The 25,634-nt window shown below is 36.4% G+C and overlaps 1 protein-coding gene across 4 annotated transcripts in view; it reads right to left on the bottom strand.

Annotated features, from left to right (window-relative positions):
• LOC127650760 (oxidation resistance protein 1-like) overlaps nt 1–25,634 on the bottom strand; it is a 72,100-nt gene that overhangs the window by 42,470 nt on the left and 3,996 nt on the right. For 3 of the 4 annotated variants that reach the window (XM_052136383.1, XM_052136382.1, XM_052136379.1), the window contains exons 1-2: nt 21,018–21,143; nt 12,970–13,166 (exon numbers count right to left, since the gene is read on the bottom strand). In XM_052136383.1, coding sequence (XP_051992343.1) covers nt 12,970–13,166; nt 21,018–21,037 — 217 coding nt within the window. In that variant the 5' untranslated portion in view covers nt 21,038–21,143. Of the gene's footprint in view, nt 1–12,969; nt 13,167–21,017; nt 21,144–23,457; nt 23,544–25,634 lie in introns of those variants that run through there. The other variant, XM_052136381.1, reaches the window with a different exon arrangement.

A 25,634-nucleotide genomic window follows, 5' to 3' on the forward strand; every position in this document is an offset into this window, starting at 1 on the left:
AGTTGTAGCAGAATGTTTGGGAAAGTGACAGCCCACGTCACCTTTCACTTTTGTTGTATGGAGAAAATAAATATGATGGTGAGTAAATGGTAAGTAAAGGGAAGAAAATGATGCCAGGAAATAATTTTTGGGTTAATTATATCTGTAAGTATGCTAAGAATCTACGTACTGTATATGTATCACTGTAAATCCGATTGCTCAAAATAATTAATTGCTTTGAATAGGGAAAGATTTTATCATAAAAATTAGTTCACATAAATTAACCTCAATGAGTATTTAAAAGTTTCTCAAAAGATCATGAAACTGACACCTTTTAAGAAGAGTTTTGGGACGTTACCATTATGGTGAAAAGTGGAGCTTGAGCTTAATTGGAGGACAGGTACAATTTAAGATTGTTCTAAAGTATATTAATTTACTCATTGAGCAATGCTAGCATGCTAGCATTCGCTGTATTAGCCAGTTGTAACTAATACTAACAAGTTAGGTTCTCTCTACTTGAAATATTTGTTGAGTTTACATGGTTATTTTAAGTTCAGCCAGAGAGGTATATTTAAAGTTAAGTGCCATTAAAATGTATGCGTTAGTTTGATCAGTTTTTTCAAGTTAAGAGCAATTAACATGCATGTGTAGTTCAAAAAATAAAAATATGTAAGTTCTATCGACTTAAACTTTGGAGTTTATTAACTTGACAATTTGATGCAACTGATTGCCTCAAATTGTTTGAGTTCTGCAAACTGATTTGGGTTTACAGCGTATGGTGAATAGTGGAGCTTGGGCTAACGATTAGGACAGATAGAATTTAAGATTGTTTCACAGTATATTGCTTTACTCGTTGAACAATTGCTAATGCTAATCAAAGCATAGCGTTTCCTATTAGTATGAATTCAGCATGCTAGCAATCATTGAACAAGCTAGTACTATTACTTCAATAGTAATTACTATTACTATTGCCTTCTATTTACTACTACCTCTTCTTGAATTATTTAAGTTGAACTTACATGGTCAATTTAAAGAGTTCAATTTAAATGTAAGTGTCATTAAAATGTATGTTAACTTACTCAATATTTCAAGTTAAGAACAATTAGCCTGCATGTTTAAAACAAAATCTAAATCTGAATGCTCTATTAACTTACACTTGGGAGTTTATTAACTTTAATTTGATGTAACTGATTGCCTAAATTGTTTTAGTTCTGTTAACTTATTAGGGTTTACAGCTCATGATGAATTGAGATGTCTTGCCTTGTTTACATGGAACAAGTTTTTCTTGTCATGGGTTCAGAGAAACATATAGCTGTGAAGAAATAAAAGGTATAAACACTTAAAATAATCATTTCTAAATGACTCACGACTGCCTTTTCAGTTTCAGAACTCTCTATAGTAAATGCCATCCCTAAAGCCATTAGAACAAGGTTATGATGGATGATGGGGTTGAAAGAAAGTGAACACCATATTTGGAGACAAATAGATAAAACGGTAACCTTGTTCCCTTCGAGATTGAACATTCCAGAGCTGTAATAAAATGTGAGGGTGATAGTCACAGGACTGCTCGTCATATACAAAAATAAATCAGCTGGCAGGTATGTAAACAGTCGTGGACTGTTTTGTTCCACATTGAGTTTAGCAGATTATAGACTGTCTTCCCTTAGGAGCAGGTTGTTTCCTCCGACATTTAACGATTAGATTGTATCACCCACAAGATTTATCTAGTTTACTGTATAACACATTATGTCAGATTTGAGACCTGATGACTTTACAGTGTTGTTTTTGCAGTATTGATTAATAGATAGTCTGTACTGTCTGTTTCGGTTGAAAACTGTAAATTGAGAAGAAATTTTAGGGGATTACAGTGAAAAATAGTTTACGGAGACTATAAATGATAGATACTTAAATCCTTTTATCTCCAACCATTTTCCTCTCTCTCTCTCTTTGTCTTGCTCATTCTCTTTTCCCTCTTTTCTCTCCAAACTCCAAGCTTACAAATGCTCCATCATGCCATATTATTTCTAGTGCACACTATATAGAGTATTAATGTTTTTATCGAGTTTCAAAGATTAAAACTAGAGGAGAAACCCAATTAATAACCTCTGATTGCATTGATGATTCAGCACAGTGTCAGAGATATGTCAAGGATGTATCATACAGTGGTACCAAGCGAGAAGCTCTCCATTGTATGAAAATGGAGAGGAGGGAATGATAGGAAGAAAGTGTTGACAAAAAAGAGAGAAAATAAGAGAGAGATCAGCAGGCAGCTGAAGTGGATTTTCAGTTTCTAGTGGCTCTTTCGTAAAATGAAAGTGACAAACAGCTGCTTACACTTGGCAGGCGGGCTGGCTCGTCACAGCTGTTTCAAAATAAACAGAGATGGAGACTCTTGTAAAGTTTACATTCCATACCAAACTCTCCCTTTAATTATTTTGCAATCTGTCCGCCGAACACTTTTTATCAATGGGATGTTTATGCCCCAATAGATTAAACTGAATACATGTTAAACACAGATAAGTACTTCTTGCTGAACTGCTTTTAAAGCTAATTTTGGTTTGGGTGCAATCCCACAAATGGCAACATCCACTAATTTGCTGACTACATGGCTGTATGAAACCAGTGAGTTGAAGCACACAGGCCACTCATAGGTACATTCAGTTCTCAAATGAAGGATAACGTGTGGAAAAAGAAGAAAAGAAAAGTAAAACTTGAATGGACTCATAAATATCAGGTGACAAATTATAAATGAATCTGCTCAGGTCGCTGCCTATTCATGTGTGTTTATTGAAAAGCAAATGTTTGAATAGATGTAAGAATTGTGTAGTATAAACAATGGAGCAGCTGGAGGAAAAATGATGGGCTCACATGACAGGTATTGGTGTAGTGTTTATGAAAGGCCATGTATGAGTGTTGGACTAACTATTCACCAGCAGAACTCTGTTTGTCCTTAGGGGCCCTAAGCAGGACAGAGCATTTTAGAAAGGACATCCTGGTACAAAATCATATTTGCAATACTTCACCAAACCAAAACTAAAATGTGTGCCATAAGAAGAGAGAATTTTACAAGTCTACAAGATTAAAAATATCCATTTGCAAAAGGATGTTCTTGGATATTGCAACACATAGGCCTATGCTGGTGTTCTCTACATAGAAAATCACGTAAAGCAACGTTTTTTCAATACAGAAGCCATTGGAGTAAGATTCCCCTTTAATTGTTATGTCTTGAGTTTTAGCCCAGAAACGCTGGCTGCCAAGTCAACAGAGAGTTAAAGAGGGAGGGTGTCTCACTCAGATTATTTACCACAAACTTTCACCTCAGTTTAACATGAACTGTTTTGCCTGTGATTTATCATGAGACGTTGAACTATGTGGAACAGGCCAACTTATAGGAATGTTGTTGATGTTGCACCTCGCTGAAAGACTTCTCAAATTTGTATTTAAGCAAATGGATGCACATTGATACATAAAAAGACTATGGGCATACATATGGATATTGAGCATGTTGTAATACTGGGAATATAGGAGTATGCCTATATAAAACTTTCATTTCTAGACACTTATTTACAGTAATAGTTCAAGCTGCTTCATTGAATTAAATAGAAATAAACTGCATTCGCCTCCACAACTTTAATATTGCATAGCATATTATCATATAATATTTTATAGGCTGGGTTATATTTTATTGTCAGGTGTTATAGCGTCATGCTAATCATTGCAAGATGTTGAATAATAAAAAAGAAAAGCTTTGTTGACTAGTTATAGTTGTTCACACAGGACAAGATCATGAGAAGATTGCATAGTAACTAGACATGATTTTTTTGGAAATTACTGACTTTGAATCTAGGAGACAACATATTTGTAAAAGCTGGAATATAAGAACCTATTAAAGCATTTTGAAGGCTGCATGAGGATGAGCTAGTCTAGAGTAAATGAGTAATACAAGCAACATCAAATCCTATAAGAGAGCAGTTTCAGTCACATTGACACTAAATTTGTGGTCAGCATTTTCCTTTTCCCATATATAGTCATGAGACTTGTTTTGTACCTAAAATAACATGAAAACTCACAATATGTCAGAATAGAACCTTCCGGAAGGTACACATCTGGAAACACTTCACATGTTCCAGACTAGTCAGAGGTGAGAACCAAGGTCTGAGCGTCAACATTAAAGGAGAATCTAACTGAGTAGGCTTTCTCTCATTACTAGGCACTGCAAAGTAATGAACGATTCCTATTATACAGCCTCCATTTACAATTACACTATGATAGATTAACCAGTCACAAACATACAATGGTATTTCATAAATTAATAAGATCTTTGCTAATGATTTACTTCAAGATACATTTACATAAATGATGGTCTAAATAAAAAAATGAATTTCCAATGAATAATCTAACTTCTCTCTAAAGACTCTTTAGAAAAACTTGGCTTCGGGCCCTGTTGAATCTGACATATCTCATATGGTGTTTTCAATGTGTATCTTGATGTTCTTTGAGTACTGATGTTTTCTTTATTCCCACCATCATGAGTTTACAATGTTCTGCATAAAAAAAGCTAATTGGGAGAAGCAGTGGAGTAGAAAGTGAAGTAGTAGTAGTTAATTCACAAATGACATTTGTGTGGCACCACCACATCTTACTAAACCTTACAGTCTATCAAATATGCAAGTGGAACAGTTAGTAATGAATAATCAACATTTTGGCAAACTTGTCGATACTTTGGGTGAAATTGATTTTGAAGGACATACATCTGCATATGTTGTTACTTCTTTGAAAACTATTTCTTGTTAGAAAGACTCCTATAATATTATTGGGATTAGGGCTTCCTTTGAAGTAGATAGTTCATAGCTGCCTCAATACAAATACTTATAATGCATGATGTGCAGTGTAAAAATGCAATAACCTTAAAACTATACAGTTTATTTAATTTCAACCGTGATTCGATTGCTTGTTTACTGTGGTACTACATACTGTATATGAGAACAATCTCATAAAATTGTGAAGCAGCTGTTCAAGTGAAGTGCACTTTTATGGTTTCCCATCAGTATTCTCAACAAACTAAGACCAGCAGACAAAACACAATGTCTCCCTTTAATTGTGCTCCTCTATAACCTTTATTGAAAGCACTACAAATTCACATAATATGATGTCCTGCCTTTTGAATTTCGTTGTTTTTTTATGTACAGTAATTTCAAATCAGATGATTGCAACATGCTCCAAAAAAGTTGAGACAGGGGCAATTTAAGACTAATAACATTTTGACGAAAATATCAAAGCAATGTAAAACAGGAGATGTTAAACAGATGAGGCAATCGTGTCATGGTATATAAGGAGCCTCCAAAAACAGCCTAGTCCTTCGAGAGCAAGGATCCTTCGAGACATGTCAATTTGCCAACAGGTGCTTCTGCAAATAATCCAGGACTTTGAGAACAATGTTCCCCAAATACAAATTTGAAGGATTTTGGGCATTTCACCTTCAACAGAGCACAATATAGTTAAAAGATTAAAGGAATCTGGTCAAATCTCGGTGCGTAAAGAGCAAGATGAAAACCATTTTTGAATGCGCGTGATCTCTGAACCCTCAGACGTCACTGTCTTAAAAGCATAATTCATCTGTAATGGAAATGATGAACATGGGCTTGGGATTCCTTTAGTAAACCTTTGTTAGTAAACTCCATCTACAAATGCAAGGTAAGACTTTACTATGTAAAGGAGAAGCTGTACATCAACACTGTCCAGAAGCGCTGCCGACTTCTCTGGGCTCGGTCTCATCTGAGATGGAAAGTTGAACTGTGGAACCGTGTTCTTTGGTCTGATGAGTCCACACTTCAAATAGTTTTGGAAAAACACAGCCATCATGTTCTCCGGGCCAAAGAGGAAAAGGACCATCCAAGCTGTTATCAGCATCAGGTCCAAAAGCCAATGTCTGTATGAGCCAGGGGTGTGTCAGTGACCATGGCATAGGAAACTCAACATTAACACCATTACTCCAGACAGATACGTTTCACAGTGGTAAACACTCGACTGGCCCAACTTTTTTGGAGTGTGTTGATCTGATTTGAAATGACTGTAAATTAAAAAACAAAACAATGAAATTCACAAGGTAAAACAGCATATAATGATTAGTTGTAGATCTTTCAATGCAGCAAATGGTGAATATAATTTACAAATAACTCCTTTTTACTTTTATTAGCATTTTTTATACTGTCCCAACATTTTCAGAATTGAGGTTATATTATATAATATAAAATGTTTATTTTATTAATATTATGTAATTAACTATTAGTTAATACCAAAATTCCTGGTCTTCTGCTGAGAAGATGTTCTCATAGAAAAATACAATAGTATGTTTTTATCTAATTTATTAACTTGGTCTTTTAACAGTTCATCTACATGCTACTTGTAAGCACATAGCTGTGCTGTGAGATTAAAGTTTATTGCAACACACCCTCTGCTGGCTCATCTCAGTAGTGTTTTGACATAGTAACACAACTCAATTAGAAAAAGTAAAAGATAGCTTGAATGCAACAATGCAGCAAAGAAATCCACATTAGAGAATAACTACTGTCATGAAAGCTTGCCACTATACTCATAAAAATCTATTCAGAGTCAGACATGGACAAAACAGTAGGGCAGCCAATGGTTACTGGATGAAAATCACATTTGTTATTATCTGCATTATACAGGCCACAGATCAGCCTTTACACAGGGTGATACTAAACTAGTAGATGCCTGACAGTATGGCATTATATAACTTAAAAAAACAAATTCCCCCTTTGAAAATGGTAAGGATGCCAGGAAGCTTTTACAACATCATCCAAAAGAAAGTAAATATGTAACATATTATATAAAATAGATTGAACTGGGCAATAACTCTCTCCCAGTTTCCATCCACTTGTATAATGCACTTCTACAAGAGTTCAACGTCCATTGAACTTCACTTCAGAAGGTTACTTGTGTGTGAGTGTGAGAGTGTAGTGTGTGGTGTGTGGTGTGTGTGTGTGTGTGTGTGTGTGAGCGTGTATTTATCACTTTGTGGGGACCAAATGTCCCCATAAGGATAGTAAAACCCGAAATTTTTGACCTTGTGGGGACATTTTGTCGGTCCCCTTGAGGAAAACAGCTTATAAATCATACTAAATTATGTTTTTTGAAAATGTAAAAATGCAGAAAGTTTTCTGTGAGGGTTAGGTTTAGGGGTAGGGTTAGGTTTAGGGGATAGAATATAAAGTTTGTACAGTATAAAAACCATTATGTCTATGGAAAGTCCCCATAAAACATGGAAACACAACATGTGTGTGTGTGTGTGTGTGTGTGTGTGTGTGTGTGTGTGTGTGTGTGTGTGTGTGTGTGTGTGTGTGTGTGTGTGTGTGTGTGTGTGTGTTCGGTTCAATCTCCAATATACACAGCTATAAAAGTCTTAAAAAGTCTAGTGCATTGTGCTTTTTCTTTTAACCCCTGAAGATTCTGAAAACAGGTATAGAAATACATGCTGACCAACATGTTTAAAAAACAGCCAGACCCATTAGATGCAAGAGCAACATCTAGGAATGTAATAATTTCTAAAGCCTATGGGAAAAGTCCCAGATCTAAGGCATCTGCTAAGACTTTTACTGAGGCCTCAAAAAGTATTTGGATGCTTACTCACTGTCTACACCGGGTGCGCCGGTTGACATGACGCAATGCAACGACCTGAGACTGGCAACACTGGACGCATTGACACAAACGCTCTAAACTGTTTATTTGTGTTGTTGGCAGGAATAGCACCAGTGTGTGCAGCGCAAAATGGAACGGGACTCCCGTTTACTGTCAGAGCGACATGGCGTGCCGCAACGGATGCTTCCAGTGTAGACAGCGTCATTGATTATAATGGCTTCTATACATTTTGTATTTCTATTTCTATTTTCTATAGACAAAGTGTCTGAATTTCTAAATATCTTTAATTACAAAATTTGAGGTTTGATGTAATTAATGTGTCACCATACCTTATTTGGTCTCTGTTTACAGGAATTAATCAATGATTTGATTATTTGAGAGTGTATAACAATTAAAATTTTTATCTGTTCATCTTACAAATCGATTCCATGCCTTCAGAAGTCTTGGAATACGATGCACATGTTGCATGGATCACATAAAAATGACATGACTGTGGCGAAATGTTTGCAAAATTATATTAAGTTTTTAACGTTACTGCTTTATCGAGTTTTAAATTGACAAAACCTACCTCCATACCTTAAACCTAAACCTAACTAACAGTGTCATAAAAGCAAATATGAAATAAATAACTGCATAATAAACCACTTTGTGGTGATTCTATGACACTTTCGGCTTGTGTGCTCTTCAGGACTCATATCCTGGTCCTTTGCATTGCAAGTGCAATGCTTTATCAGTTGAGCTACTGTGCAATTTGATCTCACTTGAACAAGCTCGTAAACATGGTTGGTTAAGATAGATTGCGTTACAAGTCATGCACTGTAGTAAAAGTGTTTAAATGTCATAAAATAGCACAATGTGAGGAACAGGGTGAAAAGTAAGTGTTAATCTGTTAAACAGATAATCTGCCATTTTAGTGGTGATGTTTTTGTGAAAGTGAATCAAATTGTTGCTGTTCAAGTGTTCATTTCACCAGTAAACAGCCACGATACATAGGCTACAACAAGGCATGTCAAAATTATTTCGCAAAAATGTAGGTACAGTTTAGTAACATGATTCTATAAGGCTCGCTTTCAAACGAATCACTTCGAACTGCTATTGCAGTGTGTGGCAGGGTGGAGGGCGGGGCCAGGTCGTGATTCTACACACCCGGTCCCTTATCAGGCTAATCAAGCCTCCAAGAGGGATAAAGGCCGACTACAGAGGATGGTGCGGAGAGAGAGATTGTTTACGGACATGTACGTCATGTGTGTGTGTTTGTCTTTTGTTTAAGTTTATCATTAAAATGTGTTTATATTGCCAATCCGGTTCTTGCCTCCTCCTTTCCATTGAACTGCATTACACAGTGAAATCAGCAAACTGAAAATTCATTCACAAATCTCCTTTGGTGTTCCACAGAAAGTAATTCATGTGGGTTTAAAACAAAATATGGGTGAATAAATAATGACCGAATTTTCACTTTTAGGTGAACTATTTCTTATATACTAAAAATAAATATGTGGACCTTCATGAGACTGCTAACAAATGATCATGATTAAGAGTCTAATTACTCAGACCTATGATTTCCAATACACTACACAAGCAGAGATCTAAATCAAAGTGCAAAAAGATTTTCTCTACATACTTAATTTCATGGTTAATTGGGAGAGACGACCCAATTCTAAATAATGCGGTCCTCGAACAACAGTCCTGTGAGACTGAATTAAAGCCGGAGGCTGACGTCAGTCATGCCCTGCAGGTAACACTGGGAAACATAAGCCATCACGGAAACAGAGCTGGGATGTCACAAAAAGTCTCCAGTATCTGTTCTTTGGGGAAAATCTAGCTGAGGTAATTACGTGTGCTAGTGAGGATAACTGAACTGACTGTGTGGGCGTTTGTGCACAAAATTATGCCCAAATGTACATATTTATACACATACCTCAGAACACAAACACACTTATGTTAATGTATTCCCACTCAGCCATTTTAGTTTTCTGGAAGGGTCTTCCCTCCTGGTCGTTTGCATTGTCCATTGGGCCCATTTCTCTCTTACCCTTTCTGGTGGCTGTCGCTTATGGGTGCGATCTATCAGACAAGTGGAAATTCTACGTTCAGTATCGCACACCTCGCTATTACAGTGCATCATTAATGGTGAACTTCCTAGCTAACTATATTTATGTTTCTAAGTTTTGATCTAGAAGCACAATTAATTTACCCTCCTTGGCATGACCCTGGGAATAAAAAACAAAAACAAGATGGTTTCTGTTTCAGTCTGTTTCTATTTCAAATTAATCTTGGAATTTAACAAAACGTTTTTCTTTTTTTTTCTCACTTCTTCTCCTACAAATTCTGTCCAATGTTCACCTATTTTGGCTCGCATGATATTCAGAGCAATCGTCACATAAATAATCAGATGGATCTTTTAATTTCCAAATTGTTTCCCAGTTACGCCCTAATGAATTGGATGACGACTTGGTGAGAATGCCATACAGGATGTGAAGCTGCATGTTTCCAGCCCAATGCTGTTTTGAAATGTGGTATTTACCATCAGGCCCAGCTGTGGATTTTGGAAACATTGTGGAAGTGAGTTGTTAGGGTTAGGTTAAGTGGTAGGGTTAGGATTGGGTTATAGTTTCATTGATCGTTTAGGTTCATTCCTGATTAATATTTCTGAATCAATCAGGTATCACTGTCCTCATGAATATAATTGACTCTTCCCCAGCCATCCTTTGTTTTGGAAATGTGTGAAATGTTTAGACCTGAGGGTGACTGGGAACTTTGGGTATTGCACCCCCTGGTGGTTACAAAGTTACAAGTAAATATAGGTTAAATCTGCTCATTACCTTTTAATAATGTATTATTATTATTATTATTTATTTATCATATAAAGCTAAAAACTATTTGAATCATGCTTAAAATGACAATGTATCTGCCAAATTATTATCATATGAAGTTATAAGAGATTGCTTCTTATCTGCTTGATTTTCAAGAGAAAGGTTCTTCACATTTTATACTGAATAAAAGATTATTTTTGTGATGTTGCCAGAAAAAAGTGCTAACCAGATTCATATACTGCACCAAACTTATTTGATCAGATAAAAGACAGAGTATAGCCCCTTGAAATGCCAGCAGATTCACCATGACATAACAGTCAGAGGGTTAAAATGTGCCCATTATGGTTAGAGTCATTTTGCTCTTTTTAGTATGGAGAGTGAAGCACTTTCTGCAACTTAAGTAAGAAGATGTAATTACCATGTGTGTGTGTGTGTGTGTGTGTGTGTGTGTGTGTGTGTGTGTGTGTGTATGTGTGTCTGCAGATCCACAGATTGATGAGATCCTCTTTTCTCCTCTGATTACAGTCTCAAAGGTGTCATTTTCCTCTTTACCATGGGGCCAGTCAGCCAGTTCCTGTGCCAACACTGGATTAAGCATAACAAACAAGTCCCACAAGACCTGAAACCACTACTGATCTCACTACTATAGGAACATACTGCATATTACTGTCCATCAAAAGGTAATGCCAAAGTTCAGTCTGGACATAAATGTAATTTATGTCACTTAAAGGTGAAGTCTGTAACTTCTGTTCCTCTAGCATTATCAGTATTGCAAAATCATCACAATTTTCTAATTTTTCCTGAAAACTCCCCCGACTGCCATTGGTCAGTCAAATTGGAATGCAACTAGCTCACCCAAAACTTACAGAATTGATTGAGTCAATGTTGCTATAGACTTGCTTGTCAAAACAGAGAGCATTTAGCAGAGATGGGCAACTAGGTCCAAAGGCAGCTATACAAGATGGTAAAATAGCATTTTTCAGCATAATTTGAGTTAAAGATGCACAATTTATAATATCATATACCTGCCCCTCCCGGGGATCATCGTCACCCACTGTGACTTTTCCCCATTTGGTGGCATGTGATGGGGCTCACCTGAACCCAATGAAGAGCCTCATCACTGCTGCCTTTAAACACCGAGCGTGCCTCTCCTTGGGAGACCAGTCTCTACCTGCTGGTGTCTTTACAGGTCCAGGAATGGAGCGGGCAGGGTCCAGTGCGAGTTAGATGCAACACAGGGGATTGGAGTATGCATCACGGCCGATGGGCCAGGATGTCATTCCACTACTCCCCTAAAATGTCAAGGCCCAGGGAAGCCGGGCCACTCAAGTGAAGCCGCCACCCCAAGACCAAGGAGGGAAGTGCGTTGTGGCCACCGGGACCCTGCCCAGGGGGACCCTACCTGGACCTTCCCCTGTCTTCACTACTCTTCCTTCACATAGCCCTTTCCAACAGGAAGGACCCAGATTCCCCTTTGTTTTGGACATTTTAAATAAATACCTCTCTGAGGCCTGACGCCACACCCAATGTTTCCGTCTCTTGTTCACCCCGCCACACAGTGTTGTCAGATTTTGCTGCTTATTTGAAATATGTCCTTTTATCGCATCTTGACCAACCGTTTTCCGTCTTTCCCTATTCAAGTAGATGCAAGAGCTGCACTTTCATTACGCTTGTTTACGTTGTTTACATGAAACTTGCCCAAATTGCCCAAGAGCATTCCAAAGACAGGTGCCAAGTGGTCTGACTTACCTTGAAAAGAGACTGAAAGGATTCGGAAATACGTTTGGACCATTCTAATTACTTTATTTTTGCTTACATTCTTGAAATGGTATGGGCTGGCTTGGTCACGCAAACAAACATCAATGTTTGACAGAGCCACATATACACAGTGTTTCTGGGAAATCAGCCTATGAATGACTTACAGTTGTCTTTGCACATTTATCTAGTATAAGTAATGCACATCACCTTCTGTTCTGTCATTTTTTACTGATTTCATTTTATTTTTTTATTTTTTTATAAAAAATGGTTTCCTCAATCTGAGTGGTTCAAAACATGGTGACTTTATTTAGATATGCAATCTGAAAAGAAATGCGACACCTTGGTCAAAATTGACCAACCATAGGAAATAAATGGGAAAGACCCTAACACAGAGCAATTGTTTTGTATGTGTTGAATATAATCTATATGTCAGCCACCATGCTGAAGGAACACACACAGAAATGAAGGGGTGAGTCTATAAAACATCCAGATTGCAAAAGATTCACACCCACCCACACAATCACACACAGAAAGAGAGAGAGAGAGAAAAATGAACGGGTTAGACTATGACACAGCCAGAATGCAGAATACACACACACACACACACACACACATACACACACACACACACACAATCGCATGCAGAATGCGCACACACACACAGCCACACACAGTCCCATATACATACAGACACCCCTTCCAATTCACAAATACAAATCTCAAGATGGGCTGTAAAGTTACAGAATAGTTTGTCACGTACCTACGGTATATCCTCGTTTGAGTTCTCCGCGACGAGGATTACGAGACTTAGGTATGTTGGTGGCATTGATGCCATGTTCTTCAGTAATGGTTGTTCTGGCCACACTAGGTATGATGGGTGATGCCAGCGGGTCCTTGACAAGAGAACCAGCATAACACTCATCAGGGATGTCCACTGACAGAGACTTCTTCTTCAACCTGATATTAAAATGAATAAATAAATACAGAAAAATGAGTATACATTAAATTCAAATGCAATAAATAACCCAGCTTAGTTGATTTACGATCTGAATTTCCGAGATCTGAATGTGAGAGATTTGTATTTGGAGTTTGTAATTTCTTCTTAATCTGAAAATTTTAACCTGGAATTCTACAATCTGAATTTTTACAGCTAATTTCACCTCTGAAAAACAAAACAATCTGCTGTTTAAAAAATACACATTCATAAAACATGAAGCAAAAATCGTCAGTTTTGTTAAATGTCACATGTCTAATTCAAATGAACAGATTTCATATTCAAATATTTAATCATTGTTTTAGCTCCATAACCCTTGACCTCACATTTCAAACTGAATCAAACTCAGAGTACTCAGAGTACTGTTTGACATGCTGCCATAATGGAGGAAGCCGAAGACCAAGAGCTACAGATACAAGAGCGAGCCCCGGCCAGATGAGCTGACCTAGATTCACAGAGGGAACAGTCACAGTGTTACTCAATCACCCAAAGCACTCATCCGAACTCTCAGCTCAGGACACTAAAAACACAAGAACATTAGAAAACCTAATAATGCTGAGACGATTTCCTGAGTACTTTGTAGGAATTAACCAGACGTTCATAGGTGTCTCAAAAATAACATAAATGTACGGGGTTTGAATAGTCATGGAAAACCCGTATATTTTATGAAATTTTTAAATTGTCATTTCCAGACCTGGAGATGTATAAAATCTTAAAAGGTCATGGAAAATGTGTAGAAATTTATATGGAGAACTTATGCTCAGCTCTAAAATATTGCTTCAGCTAGAGATCGTTTTTTGTGAGTGCAATATCTGTGAAATGATTTGAAAGATCTCTAGTAAACTTCATTGAATTCAAATTCAAATCCATAGGATTTTTTCTGTCTTGTTGCCCGCCAGGTGAAAATCATACGTTGCATTGTTAAGTAAATTAATGCAATCCACCCGTGTTCTGTTCAACACTAGTTCTGAGAAACTAGCTATAGATATTGAGAAGTGAGTTGGTAATGTAAACATTGATGTGGCACAAACCAAATCAGGTTGCTACCTGATATTGCCATCGACGTTGGCAAAGGCTTTGAGAGTTTAAAGACTTCTTTCTCACGGCTAAATCACCAGATTTTATTGTCCCTCAGTTACTCATAAAGATGCCATATATCAGTTGAGCTTATCAGCTAATGGCCCCACTCTCATTTACAACATGCAAATGTCACATTCAATGCTAAACAGCTTGCCAGAAGACTTCTGCATGTCATTGTATTCAAGTGTCTATCTAACAGTTTATCAACGGCACACAGGTAACCGTTTCTTGGCAGACTGACCTAACTGGTTGTGTCCAGTGTAGACAAAAGAAACTTTATGCACAAAAGTATCAACCTGCACCCTTTTTACACATTAATGACTAACACAATGAGGATCTAGATCTGGAAGCATTGTTATTTTATATACAGACTATACAAAATTTAATAAATAGATGAAGTAACATATGAAGGACAGGAAAGGAAAATAAAATGAAAGACAAGAAAGGGAAATTTATCAGGGAAAGCTCGCCTTCAGAACGCAGTGACACCAAAGCCAAAAAGTTTAAAGAGTCTCAATTGCATACAAATTCTGCATGTCATGGTATCTGTATGTTATGCATGGGCTCAATAGAGTCTCCATCTAAACATTTCATGCTATAATACTTTCTCCTATAATGTAGGACCTTAAATTGCCTCTGCACAACTTCTTTTTCCAATACATAAGATAAGAACATAAATAAGAACTAACACTGTCATTAAAAGACTGATAAATGCCTTAAGACTTTAGTAATGTGTAAAACTACCAGTTCTCATTCCTATTAGTTCTGTCTGTCATGGTACGTGTTTAACGAGGGGCAGGAGAGCATTAATAGAGATTATGAAAGATTTTAATCTCCTCAGACTCCTGCTGATTAATACTCCTTAAATATTACATAACAGCAGCAGGTGCTCCATCAATACTCTATGAGGCTGATGTTATTATACTTTACATTTTTAACTAACCTTCATCTTACCCATTTTATTATGATTTATATTGCCAAAATGCCTCCTTATCAAGCCATTGTAAGTGTCAGTTAATTGATCCTCCTTGTGTTTAGGCAATAATGGCAAGTAAGAAAAGCATTTTCAAATGTTTTCCTATTTTAGATTACTTCATTAGCTTTTAATTAGCATATATTTAACTTTAATATCGCTGTTTATAGCTAATTATATTGCCAGATATTGCTTTTCGTGCTCACTCATATATGGGTCTCTCTTCAACTTCAAGCACTTTCATGTCCAGGGGTTGATTTTTATTCAAACATATATACATATATATATATATATATATATATATATATATATATATATATATATATATATATATATATAAATGTTGGCCCATATTGATAGGATAGCATCTTGCAGTTGATGGAGATTTGTGGGATGCACATCCAGGGCACGAAGCTCCGTTCCACCACATCCCAAAGATGCTCTATTGGGTTGAGATCTGGTGACTGTGGGGGCCATTTTAGTACAGTGAACTCATTTTCATGTTCAAGAAACCAATTTGAAATGATTCGAGCTTTGTGACATGGTGCATTATCCTGCTGGAAGTAGCCATCAGAGGATGGGTACATGGTGGCCATAAAGGGATGGACATGGTCAGAAACAATCCTCAGGTAGGCCGTGGCATTTAAACGATGCCCAATTGGCACTAAGGGGCCTAAAGTGTGCCAATAAAACATCCCCCACACCATTACACCACCACCACCACCAGCCTGTACAGTGGTAACAAGGCATGATGGATCCATGTTCTCATTCTGTTTACGCCAAATTCTGACTCTACCATCTGAATGTCTCAACAGAAATCAAGACTCATCAGACCAGGCAACATTTTTCCAGTCTTCAACTGTCCAATTTTGGTGAGCTCTTGCAAATTGTAGCCTCTTTTTCCTATTTGTAGTGGAGATGAGTGGTACCCGGTGGGGTCTTCTGCTGTTGTAGCCCATCCGCCTCAAGGTTGTGCGTGTTGTGGCTTCACAAATGCTTTGCTGCATACCTCGGTTGTAACGAGTGTTTATTTCAGGCAAAGTTGCTCTTCTATCAGCTTGAATCAGTCGGCCCATTCTCCTCTGACCTCTAGCATCAACAAGGCATTTTCAGCCCACAGGACTGCCACATACTGGATGTTTTTCCCTTTTCACACCATTCTTTGTAAACCCTAGAAATGGTTGTGCGTGAAAATCCCAGTAACTGAGCAGATTGTGAAATACTCAGACCGGCCCGTCTGGCACCAACAACCATGCCATGCTCAAAATTGCTTAAATCACCTTTCTTTCCCATTCTGACATTCAGTTTGGAGTTCAGGAGATTGTCTTGACCAGGACCACACCCCTAAATGCATTGAAGCAACTGCCATGTGATTGGTTGATTAGATAATTGCATTAATGAGAAATTGAACAGGTGTTCCTAATAATCCTTTAGGTGAGTGTATATATATATATATATATATATATATATATATATATATATATATATATATATATATATATATATATATATATATATGTATATATATGAAGGTCTCATTTAAACTGAATAGGACACTTTATACCAGGCCTTCATTATACATTTGAAATACCTTTCATATACAGATTTTATTGTCTAAGCCTTTCTAATATTAAACTATAAAAATGCATTATAAAAATAAAACCTCTTACTGATTAAAACTGTGATAATATAAACAAAGAGTGAAATGAGCATGAATTATTTCAATGTTTATTATATAAACGATTTCCATAATGTTTTCCAAAATGACTGGTGTCATTTCCACCACACCAAACAATTGTACTCTTACTAAACTTTCTTCCAAAAATGTACTATTTTAGCCAGTCTACAAAAGTGTCAGTAAAGTGTGTGCTTAAGAAGAAATATAAGACAATTCAAAGTAAATGCACTTGTCTATTTGTATTGGGCGTCTTTTCCAATCATGCAATAATTTTTGCCAAATTACGCAAAAATGTAATTATTTAATTTATTTATTATTTATAAAAACATTTAATTGCGCATATTTAGGATACATAAAATGTTAGCTATGAAATGTGTCTAAGCAAAACGAAGGAAGTTCAACGAAGTTCAAAACTTTAAATATATTACTAAATACCATCATTTGAGATGTGTTGAAAATTACAATGTGGTGGTGAATATTCATGATCCCAGAAACAATGACATAAATCTCCTGGGGTGTTTGTTCATACACTGTTGAGCATTGTTAGTAGACAAGTAAAAGAAAATTTGAGAGTTTGAAAAATAACAACCTTGCAATACATTTTCAGCAACAGTATACGTAGTCGATGTAAGTTGTTGTATAGGATTTCAATTCAGCAGAGACCTTATTTCACATGCTTAATGAAATGAAGAATATTAAATATTCACATTCTGTGCCTTTGTTGAAGAGATATTCTGACATCAAAGTGTGAAACTGGGTCATTGTTGAATATGTTGAACATGAACAAACACTAACAAACAAAACAAAAGACTGTTGGAGAAACTTCAGTTTTCACAGGGATGGAAACAGCACAACTTGAAATGGTAATGCACTCCATATAAATAAAGATTTATATATGCATGCTGACATAAATCGAGAAAATACAACAGAACAGTTTATGCAGCAAACCCATTAGTATGCCATTGGCAGTTTTCCTGTGCAATTTACAATTTTAGTTAAATATTCATAATTACACATTTGTTTACAATGATGTGCTGTCCTTAATAAACAGTTTTTGTATCTTAAGACATGATTTAATCAGCTTTTATCTCTATTTTGGCCCTCAATATGCATCAATCTCACATTAACGGTAAATAACATCTCATCCTTATAAAATTAGATGATAACTCATCTAGATAATTTTAGAAGTATCAGTGGATAAAAGCAGATCTGCAGATTTTAAGGTAAGCAGAATCATATTTAGCGTTTCTAATAAAAGCAAGCAGAGATCCTCTGTTAGATAGAAACCTGAATAAATTATGCTGAGAAGTTTTATCCTGTCCAACTTGTCAAAAAGAATTTTGATAATTACAAATGTGCCCTTCAGTTCTGAAACGGTGCCCTTTTCAAAGTGTTTTCATATGAATCTGTGATATCTCTAGAGATTTGGTTCTGATATTACATCATTTAACATGCTGGCATGTTTGCATAAAGTGATTCCTCAGAAAATACAGCAACGCCAAGGCAATGTCACTTGCAGGACTATACACGGCAGTCAATGTTCAATGTTTTTTCCTCCGTCACTCTTGAATCACACAAGGTCTCCAAGCTTGTTATGCAAGCACTTCACTTCTAGAACAAGAGTGCAAAATCCACTCAAAGAAAAGTACTCTGTGTTCCTTAGTGCTCTCAATGGTGTACACGTTTTTGAAAAGTTATCTTCCTTTTTCTGCAAAGAGATATCAAAAGCTGAGCTTAACTAGACTTGCATTGCCTGAAGCAAATATCAGTGCGTGCCAGGCACCAAAAGAATAATGTTAAAATGACTTACAAAAGTTGTAAACCTAAATAAAGAAGAGGGAGATATTGATATTAATATGCAAACCAAATGGATAAACAGATGCAAGAAAGAAAAGACAAATCACAATTCTGAATGGAAATATTCTAATGACTACATCACTATGTGTCATCACTATCAATGTAAGTCAATGAACGGCAATAGTACACTGCACATAATCCTGAAATTAGCAACAAAAAATATTGGAATTGAGGCTAAATTAATTTTGAGTACTATAGTTAAATTGATTTTTTGAACTGAAGATTGGAGACATTTCCAACCTAGGCTGGCTTCAACTTTAACAGAATGAACTTTACTGTAACTAGAGATAGACCGATATATCAGTGTTACCAATTAATTGGCAAAAATTAATCATTATTGGCAAAAATCTACGGTGACAGTTGCAGATCGATTTTTTTTGTCATTTCAAAATAAGAGTCCCTGGTGTATTATGCATCAAATCCTCATTTTGCTTGGTTAATTTAGAGATTTTGGTAGAACAATAAGCATCTGGGATTTTATTCATTTAGGACTCTTTTTCTGTGCACATGATAGAAAGGAAAGTATAAGAATTTTATTTGACATTCTATATATGAGTTTTAAAAATGATTAAGCTTAACCGATTAATCGGCTATCATCCTTTCCCACCACCTTAGTTAAATCCACAATCAATTGACCTCTAACTGTAACTGACTTTTTAGTGCCACATTATACATTTCAATGTAGTTTCCTGGTGACATTTACACTACAGGTGCTACAACAACTGTGCATTTTATTCACTTTCACACAAATCACAACTACAGGTGATTAAATAACAAACGAACGTCTGTCCATCCATATGTCTGTCTGTCTATCTATCTATCTATCCATCTGACTTTATTAAAACTTATTTCTTGCACTTTTAATCACACTCTGCTATGTTATGATATCGAAACACTCTGAAACACACATTTTAATGCTTGTATTACAGACTCATCTACATTTACACATTTATTTCAACATGATTAATTTCTGCGGTAGCTCACCTGATAGAGGGTTGTACTTTGGACTTGGAAGGCCGAGGATCAAGCCTAGCCAAGAACAAAAGCTGACACATGAGACCAAAATGTCATAGAAGTGCCACGAAATGTTGTGGTTGCTTCAGAAAATGTTCTTTTCCTTTCTTATTTTGTTTTTGGACACAATCGGTTAGTTTATGTGTAAATATGTCTGTTTTGTTTACCTCTCATTTGCTTTTAGGACACTATTGGTTAGGTTTAGGTTAACGAGGTACATTTTACTCATTAAAACCATCTAATATTCACCTTAAAACTTCATCTGATTACAACACCATTTCACTTGTTTTCAGCACCCCTGCTGGACATTTCATAGGGAAACTGCAGTGGAACGTGTAATGAAGCACGTGATGTTTTGGAAAATGTTGCCGCAGTCACGAAAGTTCAGAGTCCTGCACTGATCCTGTTTTGTAAACTCGCACTGCCCTGCAGTACTTTACAGAACATCCAACCCCTTGTCCCACAGCAGCACTAATTTAATCCTGTACCCACCCCTTTTAAGGGTGTTTTCACACCTAGTTTGTTTGAGCACTCCAAGCGCTCTCAGAGTGGTATAATGTGTATATGTGAACAACCCAAGTGGTCTCAGACCCCTTAATGCGCTTACTTCTGCATTAGACATCTGGTCATTTGCGCGTGATGAAATCGCACAAACTCGTACGAAATCATACGAAATAGCCAACTCCTCAAATATGAATTTCCACGAGACTGAGTTGAACTATTTGTGCCTGCTGGGGGTTTGTGTTTTAGGATGATGTGCTTTAGGGGCTTTTACTGGCCATATTATTGACTTCCTAAAAGCGGAGGAGATTTTTCTTACCTCTTGCATAATTCAAATAAGACAGCATGCTCCTTTTATCTCACAAGAAACAGCTTTTATCTGACTGTACTATATCATAGACATAGGAAAGTGAAGAACATGGCATTGCATCAACTGCCTAGTCTTTGCTTGTAAATCTTGCATATGTTACTTACAGCATTTCCTCCTTAATGCCTTCACGCATTCAAGTCTTTCCTTGCACAATTATTAGTTTTAAAGAGACAGTCTAACCTGTAAAATCTTGATAGTGCCATGCTTCTTTTGCTTCTTCATTATGGTCTTACAGTGTTTAAAGTACATTTATTAGACATCTTTTCTAAGATTTACTTTTATACTAAAATAAAGATAAAGTATTAGTATTATTTCTTTTCTGGTTTAAGTAATTTACTTACGTAGTTAATCCATTGCTCATCTAGGGATAAAGCATAATTTTGTCATTAGGAGGATCTTTCGAAAAGTCCACAGCGTTTCTATGGATACTGTATTTTTAACAGGGTCCCCACAGTCATGGAAAACCTGGAAATGTCAGGGAAATTAATAACATTTGAAAAAGCCGTGGAACATAAAATATGATAATTATAATGATAATTACTCTAATAGCTCTTAGTGAGAGCAATCTCTAAAAAATCATAATCCCGTAATAATGAGCGACTGGAAAAATCATTAAAAAAAACCAGAAACGAATTGGGGAAGATTTGTCTTAGAATCGTGTGTCTGCTTTCCAGCACAGATTCCTACAGAGAAAACATGGTACTGCAGAGGTAAAATTTACACTAAACAACAAAAGACTCCCATTCGTACATCCCCAAACACTTCTGAAAAATGCATGAATTCAGTTTGACAGGCACAAAAGAGGAAATGCATAACAAAAACTAAATGAAAGGGCCCTTTAAAATCTCAGATTCACAACAAGCCATCAATAAAACAGAAATGGAGTCTGACTTCTTTAATGCAATTGGGCCGGCCATTAGACCCCGTCTGGAAGCCTTGAGCAGAATATTTCATCCTGAGGACACTGGAACGGAAAGTGCATATGGAGGCATCCAGATTGTGGCATTCATCAATGGCAGCTGTATGCGGTGTGGGGAGTGTTAGGGGATAGAGGGGATTATGTAATCCTCATAGAGTTTTACGCTTGAACCCCCTAATGATGCATCGCAAGTTTCAAGAGCCCTACTTATGTTTCACTGCTGTCTCACAAACAGTCTGCATTTATTAGGATTAATTTCACCTGGGGCCTGTGCCATTTACATGATAATGCTTGACTTTTCCTAATCTTCTGCTTTTGTCAGCTCCTCTTGGAGCTTGAACCTCTTCTTCACAAATTTCACAGTCACTTCGAGCAAGCTCACTGTTCTGCTCTGCTTCGTTGTCATGTGATCTTTTTTGTATACGTGTGAATGTATGTTCCTCTGTGTTTTAGGCATTGTGCATTCACAACAGACTTTTAAAGGGATAGTTCATCCAAACATGAAAATTATGTCATCATTTACTCACCCTCATGTTGTTCCAAAACTTTCTTTCTTCCATAGAACACAAAAAGAGAAGTTTGGAACACCCAAAATGGTTGCTCTAAGGAAGAATGCGAACAAAGGCTTTCAGGCTTCTAAAAGTATGTGAAAGCACTATAAAAGTACCATAGAAGTGGTCCATATTACTTTTTTGTGCGCTATTTTCAAGTCTTCTTAAGTCATACGATAGCTTTGTGTGAGGAACAGACCAACTAAAGTCATTATTCACTGATAATCTTCACCATTGTCACTACTTCTCTAATGCGCAAAGGAGAACTTAGGTGAATGTCAAGATTTTCAGTGAATAACAACTTAAATTTTGATCTGTTTCTCACACAAAGCTATCGTATGGCTTCAGAAGACTTGGAAGTTTGCGCACAATTAAAATTATTAAATTGGATTTATGTTGCTTTTTTGCGTACTTTTTGGAGCTTGACAGCCACTATAAAATGTACGCTCCATGTTTACAAAATGTCAGCTTGACTATTCTTCAAGATGTCTCTTTTTGTGTTACATATAAGGGTGAGTAAATAATGACTGAATTAAAAATTTTAAGTGAGACAGTGATCCCTATAAATATCAAGTCAAGCCAGTTGTAATTGATAAATGATCAAGTGATTAGCAATGCATTTAACCAAATTAAATCCTCTAAGATTTCAAAACTTATTTTGAAAACACAACAAATGTTGTTTAATTCATACATCAGACTGATAGACTACCAGAGAATGTAGACAAATGTCAATTGTATTGACCATTGTATTCAATGTAAACAAATGCACCCAAAGTCAACTAATCACTAATTAAATGCATGCAAAGACAGCAGATGCCAAACAACTCCTGTCTGCAGATTTGCAAGTGATTTTAATAGATTTTAATATATGAGTAGTTGATGCATAACGTCCAAAATTTTTGATTATGTTTTTAGATTCAAATTTGATATAAATATGTTAGAAAATGTAACATGTAACATATCAACATTTATTATATAATTGAACTATTTTTAATCCCCTTTTTGCCTTCACTGGTTATTTTCAACAGTCTTGCACTGATACAAATGCACTTTTAAAAGTACAAATATTCCATATATTCTCTAAATGAATATGGGCTCATTAAAGCTGCATGCATATTCATTATAAATAAGTAAAATACTGTTCAAATAGCTTTTTGATGGAGAATAGAATGTCACGACACAAAACGTGTCAACTTTACACAAGTATTTAAAGTAAACTTCCCATACATTATCCCGCAACATTTTGCAGACAATATATTGACGTCTTTATACCTGAGATCAGTTGAAGTAAAAATGCTGTTCAGTACTGACCTCTTTGTGCTGAACATACCGGATCCTTGTTCTCCTGTGTTGAATGGGTGACACAATGAGTGATAGGCCAGCTGTATGAGGTGGACCTGTAAAGAGGAATGAGAGGAGAAGAGTATGGTTACAGGGAGCGGTCTAATCGCCATCTTGTGGTATCAGGTTTAAAACAAAATCCAAGGACCAATAACCTCACCTCTGTTGAGCAAACTACAGCTGTCATTCACAATCCATCAGTCTTGAGCAGAATTACGAGGGAGTTTGTTACATTCATGGACAGAAAAGGTTTGTTTTCTGTTTGCTAATTGCAGACCAGATGGTGATTACCAAAGGAATTAGCTTATAGATCCCCTCCCACTGTCTTGTCTTTGGTTGTCTAACTTAACTAAATTGCAGACGGAATCGATACAGTCATGGTACACTTTTGTAGAATATCCAAGAGCAATCTGTGTTAACTTGATTATTTCATCAATAAGGAACTTCTTTAGCTTTTGTAGTGGCGCCTGAAAAAATGCTTTCAGGGGTCTTGAAACAGCTAATGCCTGTTTTTCCTAATATCTATTAAAAGAATATTCCAGGTTAGGTACAAGTTGTAAAGGGCAACCATACACAATGGTTGCTCAATAGACTTAATTTTAAGTGCATTTCAGTCAATGCGCTTTTTTGAGTTCTTTTAAGTGGTTATCAACAGCACACCACAGATGCTGCCGATGGAACTTAAAGGAATGTTCCAGGTTCATTATAAATTAAGCTCAATCGACAGCATTTGTGGCATAGTGTTGATGACATGAACAAAAATAACTTTGATTTATTCAAAATGAATTTTAAAAAGGCAAAAATCACAGTTAAAGTAAGGCACGTATATAAATCTATTATAATATTATAATAGAAGTGAATGAGGTCAGTCCATAAACATTCAAATGCACACTTTTTCAAAAGTACTGGCACGATACCCAAACATTATATGTGTTCATGAGCAGATTTACCTGCTTTATGGCATTTCCTAGATCACAGGGTTTATCGGTGTAATGGTGTCATGACAACAAAGTTGAAATATTTGTTATAAATTTGCACAGATAAGGTTAGTGAGTGGACTTATCTCACTAAAATCATGTTAACACACAACATGTTTACATCTTGTGGCAAAACCTTTGACAATGTGTGTAATTTTAATGTTTATCAACTGGTACACACTGTACACGTCTTTTTGTAACCACAGTTTTTGCTATTTTAAATAAATGAGGGACATTCTATTTTTATTCTATTTTATTTCTATTTTGGTAATCAACATATGCAACAAATGCTGCCACGAGCTTAACGTGTATTAAACCTGGACCATTTTCTATCTTGCTTTTAACCCAGAATATTGCTTTTAAAAGCATGAAAATATTCCATCATTTGTAGACACCTTCCATTGCACTTAATCACCGGCGCCATGGCTGGGCTAGAGTCCAAAAACGTACAAGTGCTTGCCAAAATCATTGTCAGCGAATGAGATCAGGGGAGAGATAAGTCATATGTCAATTAAAGCTGCCAGTTCAAGCAGAGTGCATCAATAATGTACGACCACGGCCTGTGTATGATATAGGCACTGGTTCTGCTTAAAGCTAGTATATCTACCAGTCTATCCACCTCCCTATCTACAGTTAAACAATAGGATGCGGAAAAATAAAAAGTAGAACCACACAAAAAATGCAACAGCCTGACTTACGGACTTAACCACTAATATTGGGGCAGTGGTGGCTCAGCGGTTAAGGCTCTGGGTTACTGATCAGAAGGTCAGGGGTTCAAGCCCCAACACCACCAAGACACCACTGTTGGGCCCTTGAACCTATCTGCTCCAGGGGTGCCGTATAATGGCTGACCCTACACTCTGACCCCAGCTTAGCTGGGATATGTGAAAAATAAATAATTTCACCATGTATATGCAGAAATGTATGTATAATGTGTGACAATTGATCAATTTATTATTTTTTATTATTTATATTGATGAAAAGATTTTTAAAAGTCTCTTTTCTTAGCAGTAATGGGTACTTTGGGAACTTTGTGAATGGAAATGGATTTTCCTTAATTGAGGATGACCTTTTGGCCATATGGTTTTATTATCCTGAGTCAAAGCAAAAAATGACAGAATAATTGTCCTGCTGTGATGAAAACAGAACCAGCGCAAAATAATTAAATTA

The sequence above is a fragment of the Xyrauchen texanus genome, chromosome 10 (genome assembly GCF_025860055.1).
Source record: "Xyrauchen texanus isolate HMW12.3.18 chromosome 10, RBS_HiC_50CHRs, whole genome shotgun sequence".
Taxonomy (NCBI): Eukaryota; Metazoa; Chordata; class Actinopteri; order Cypriniformes; family Catostomidae; genus Xyrauchen; species Xyrauchen texanus.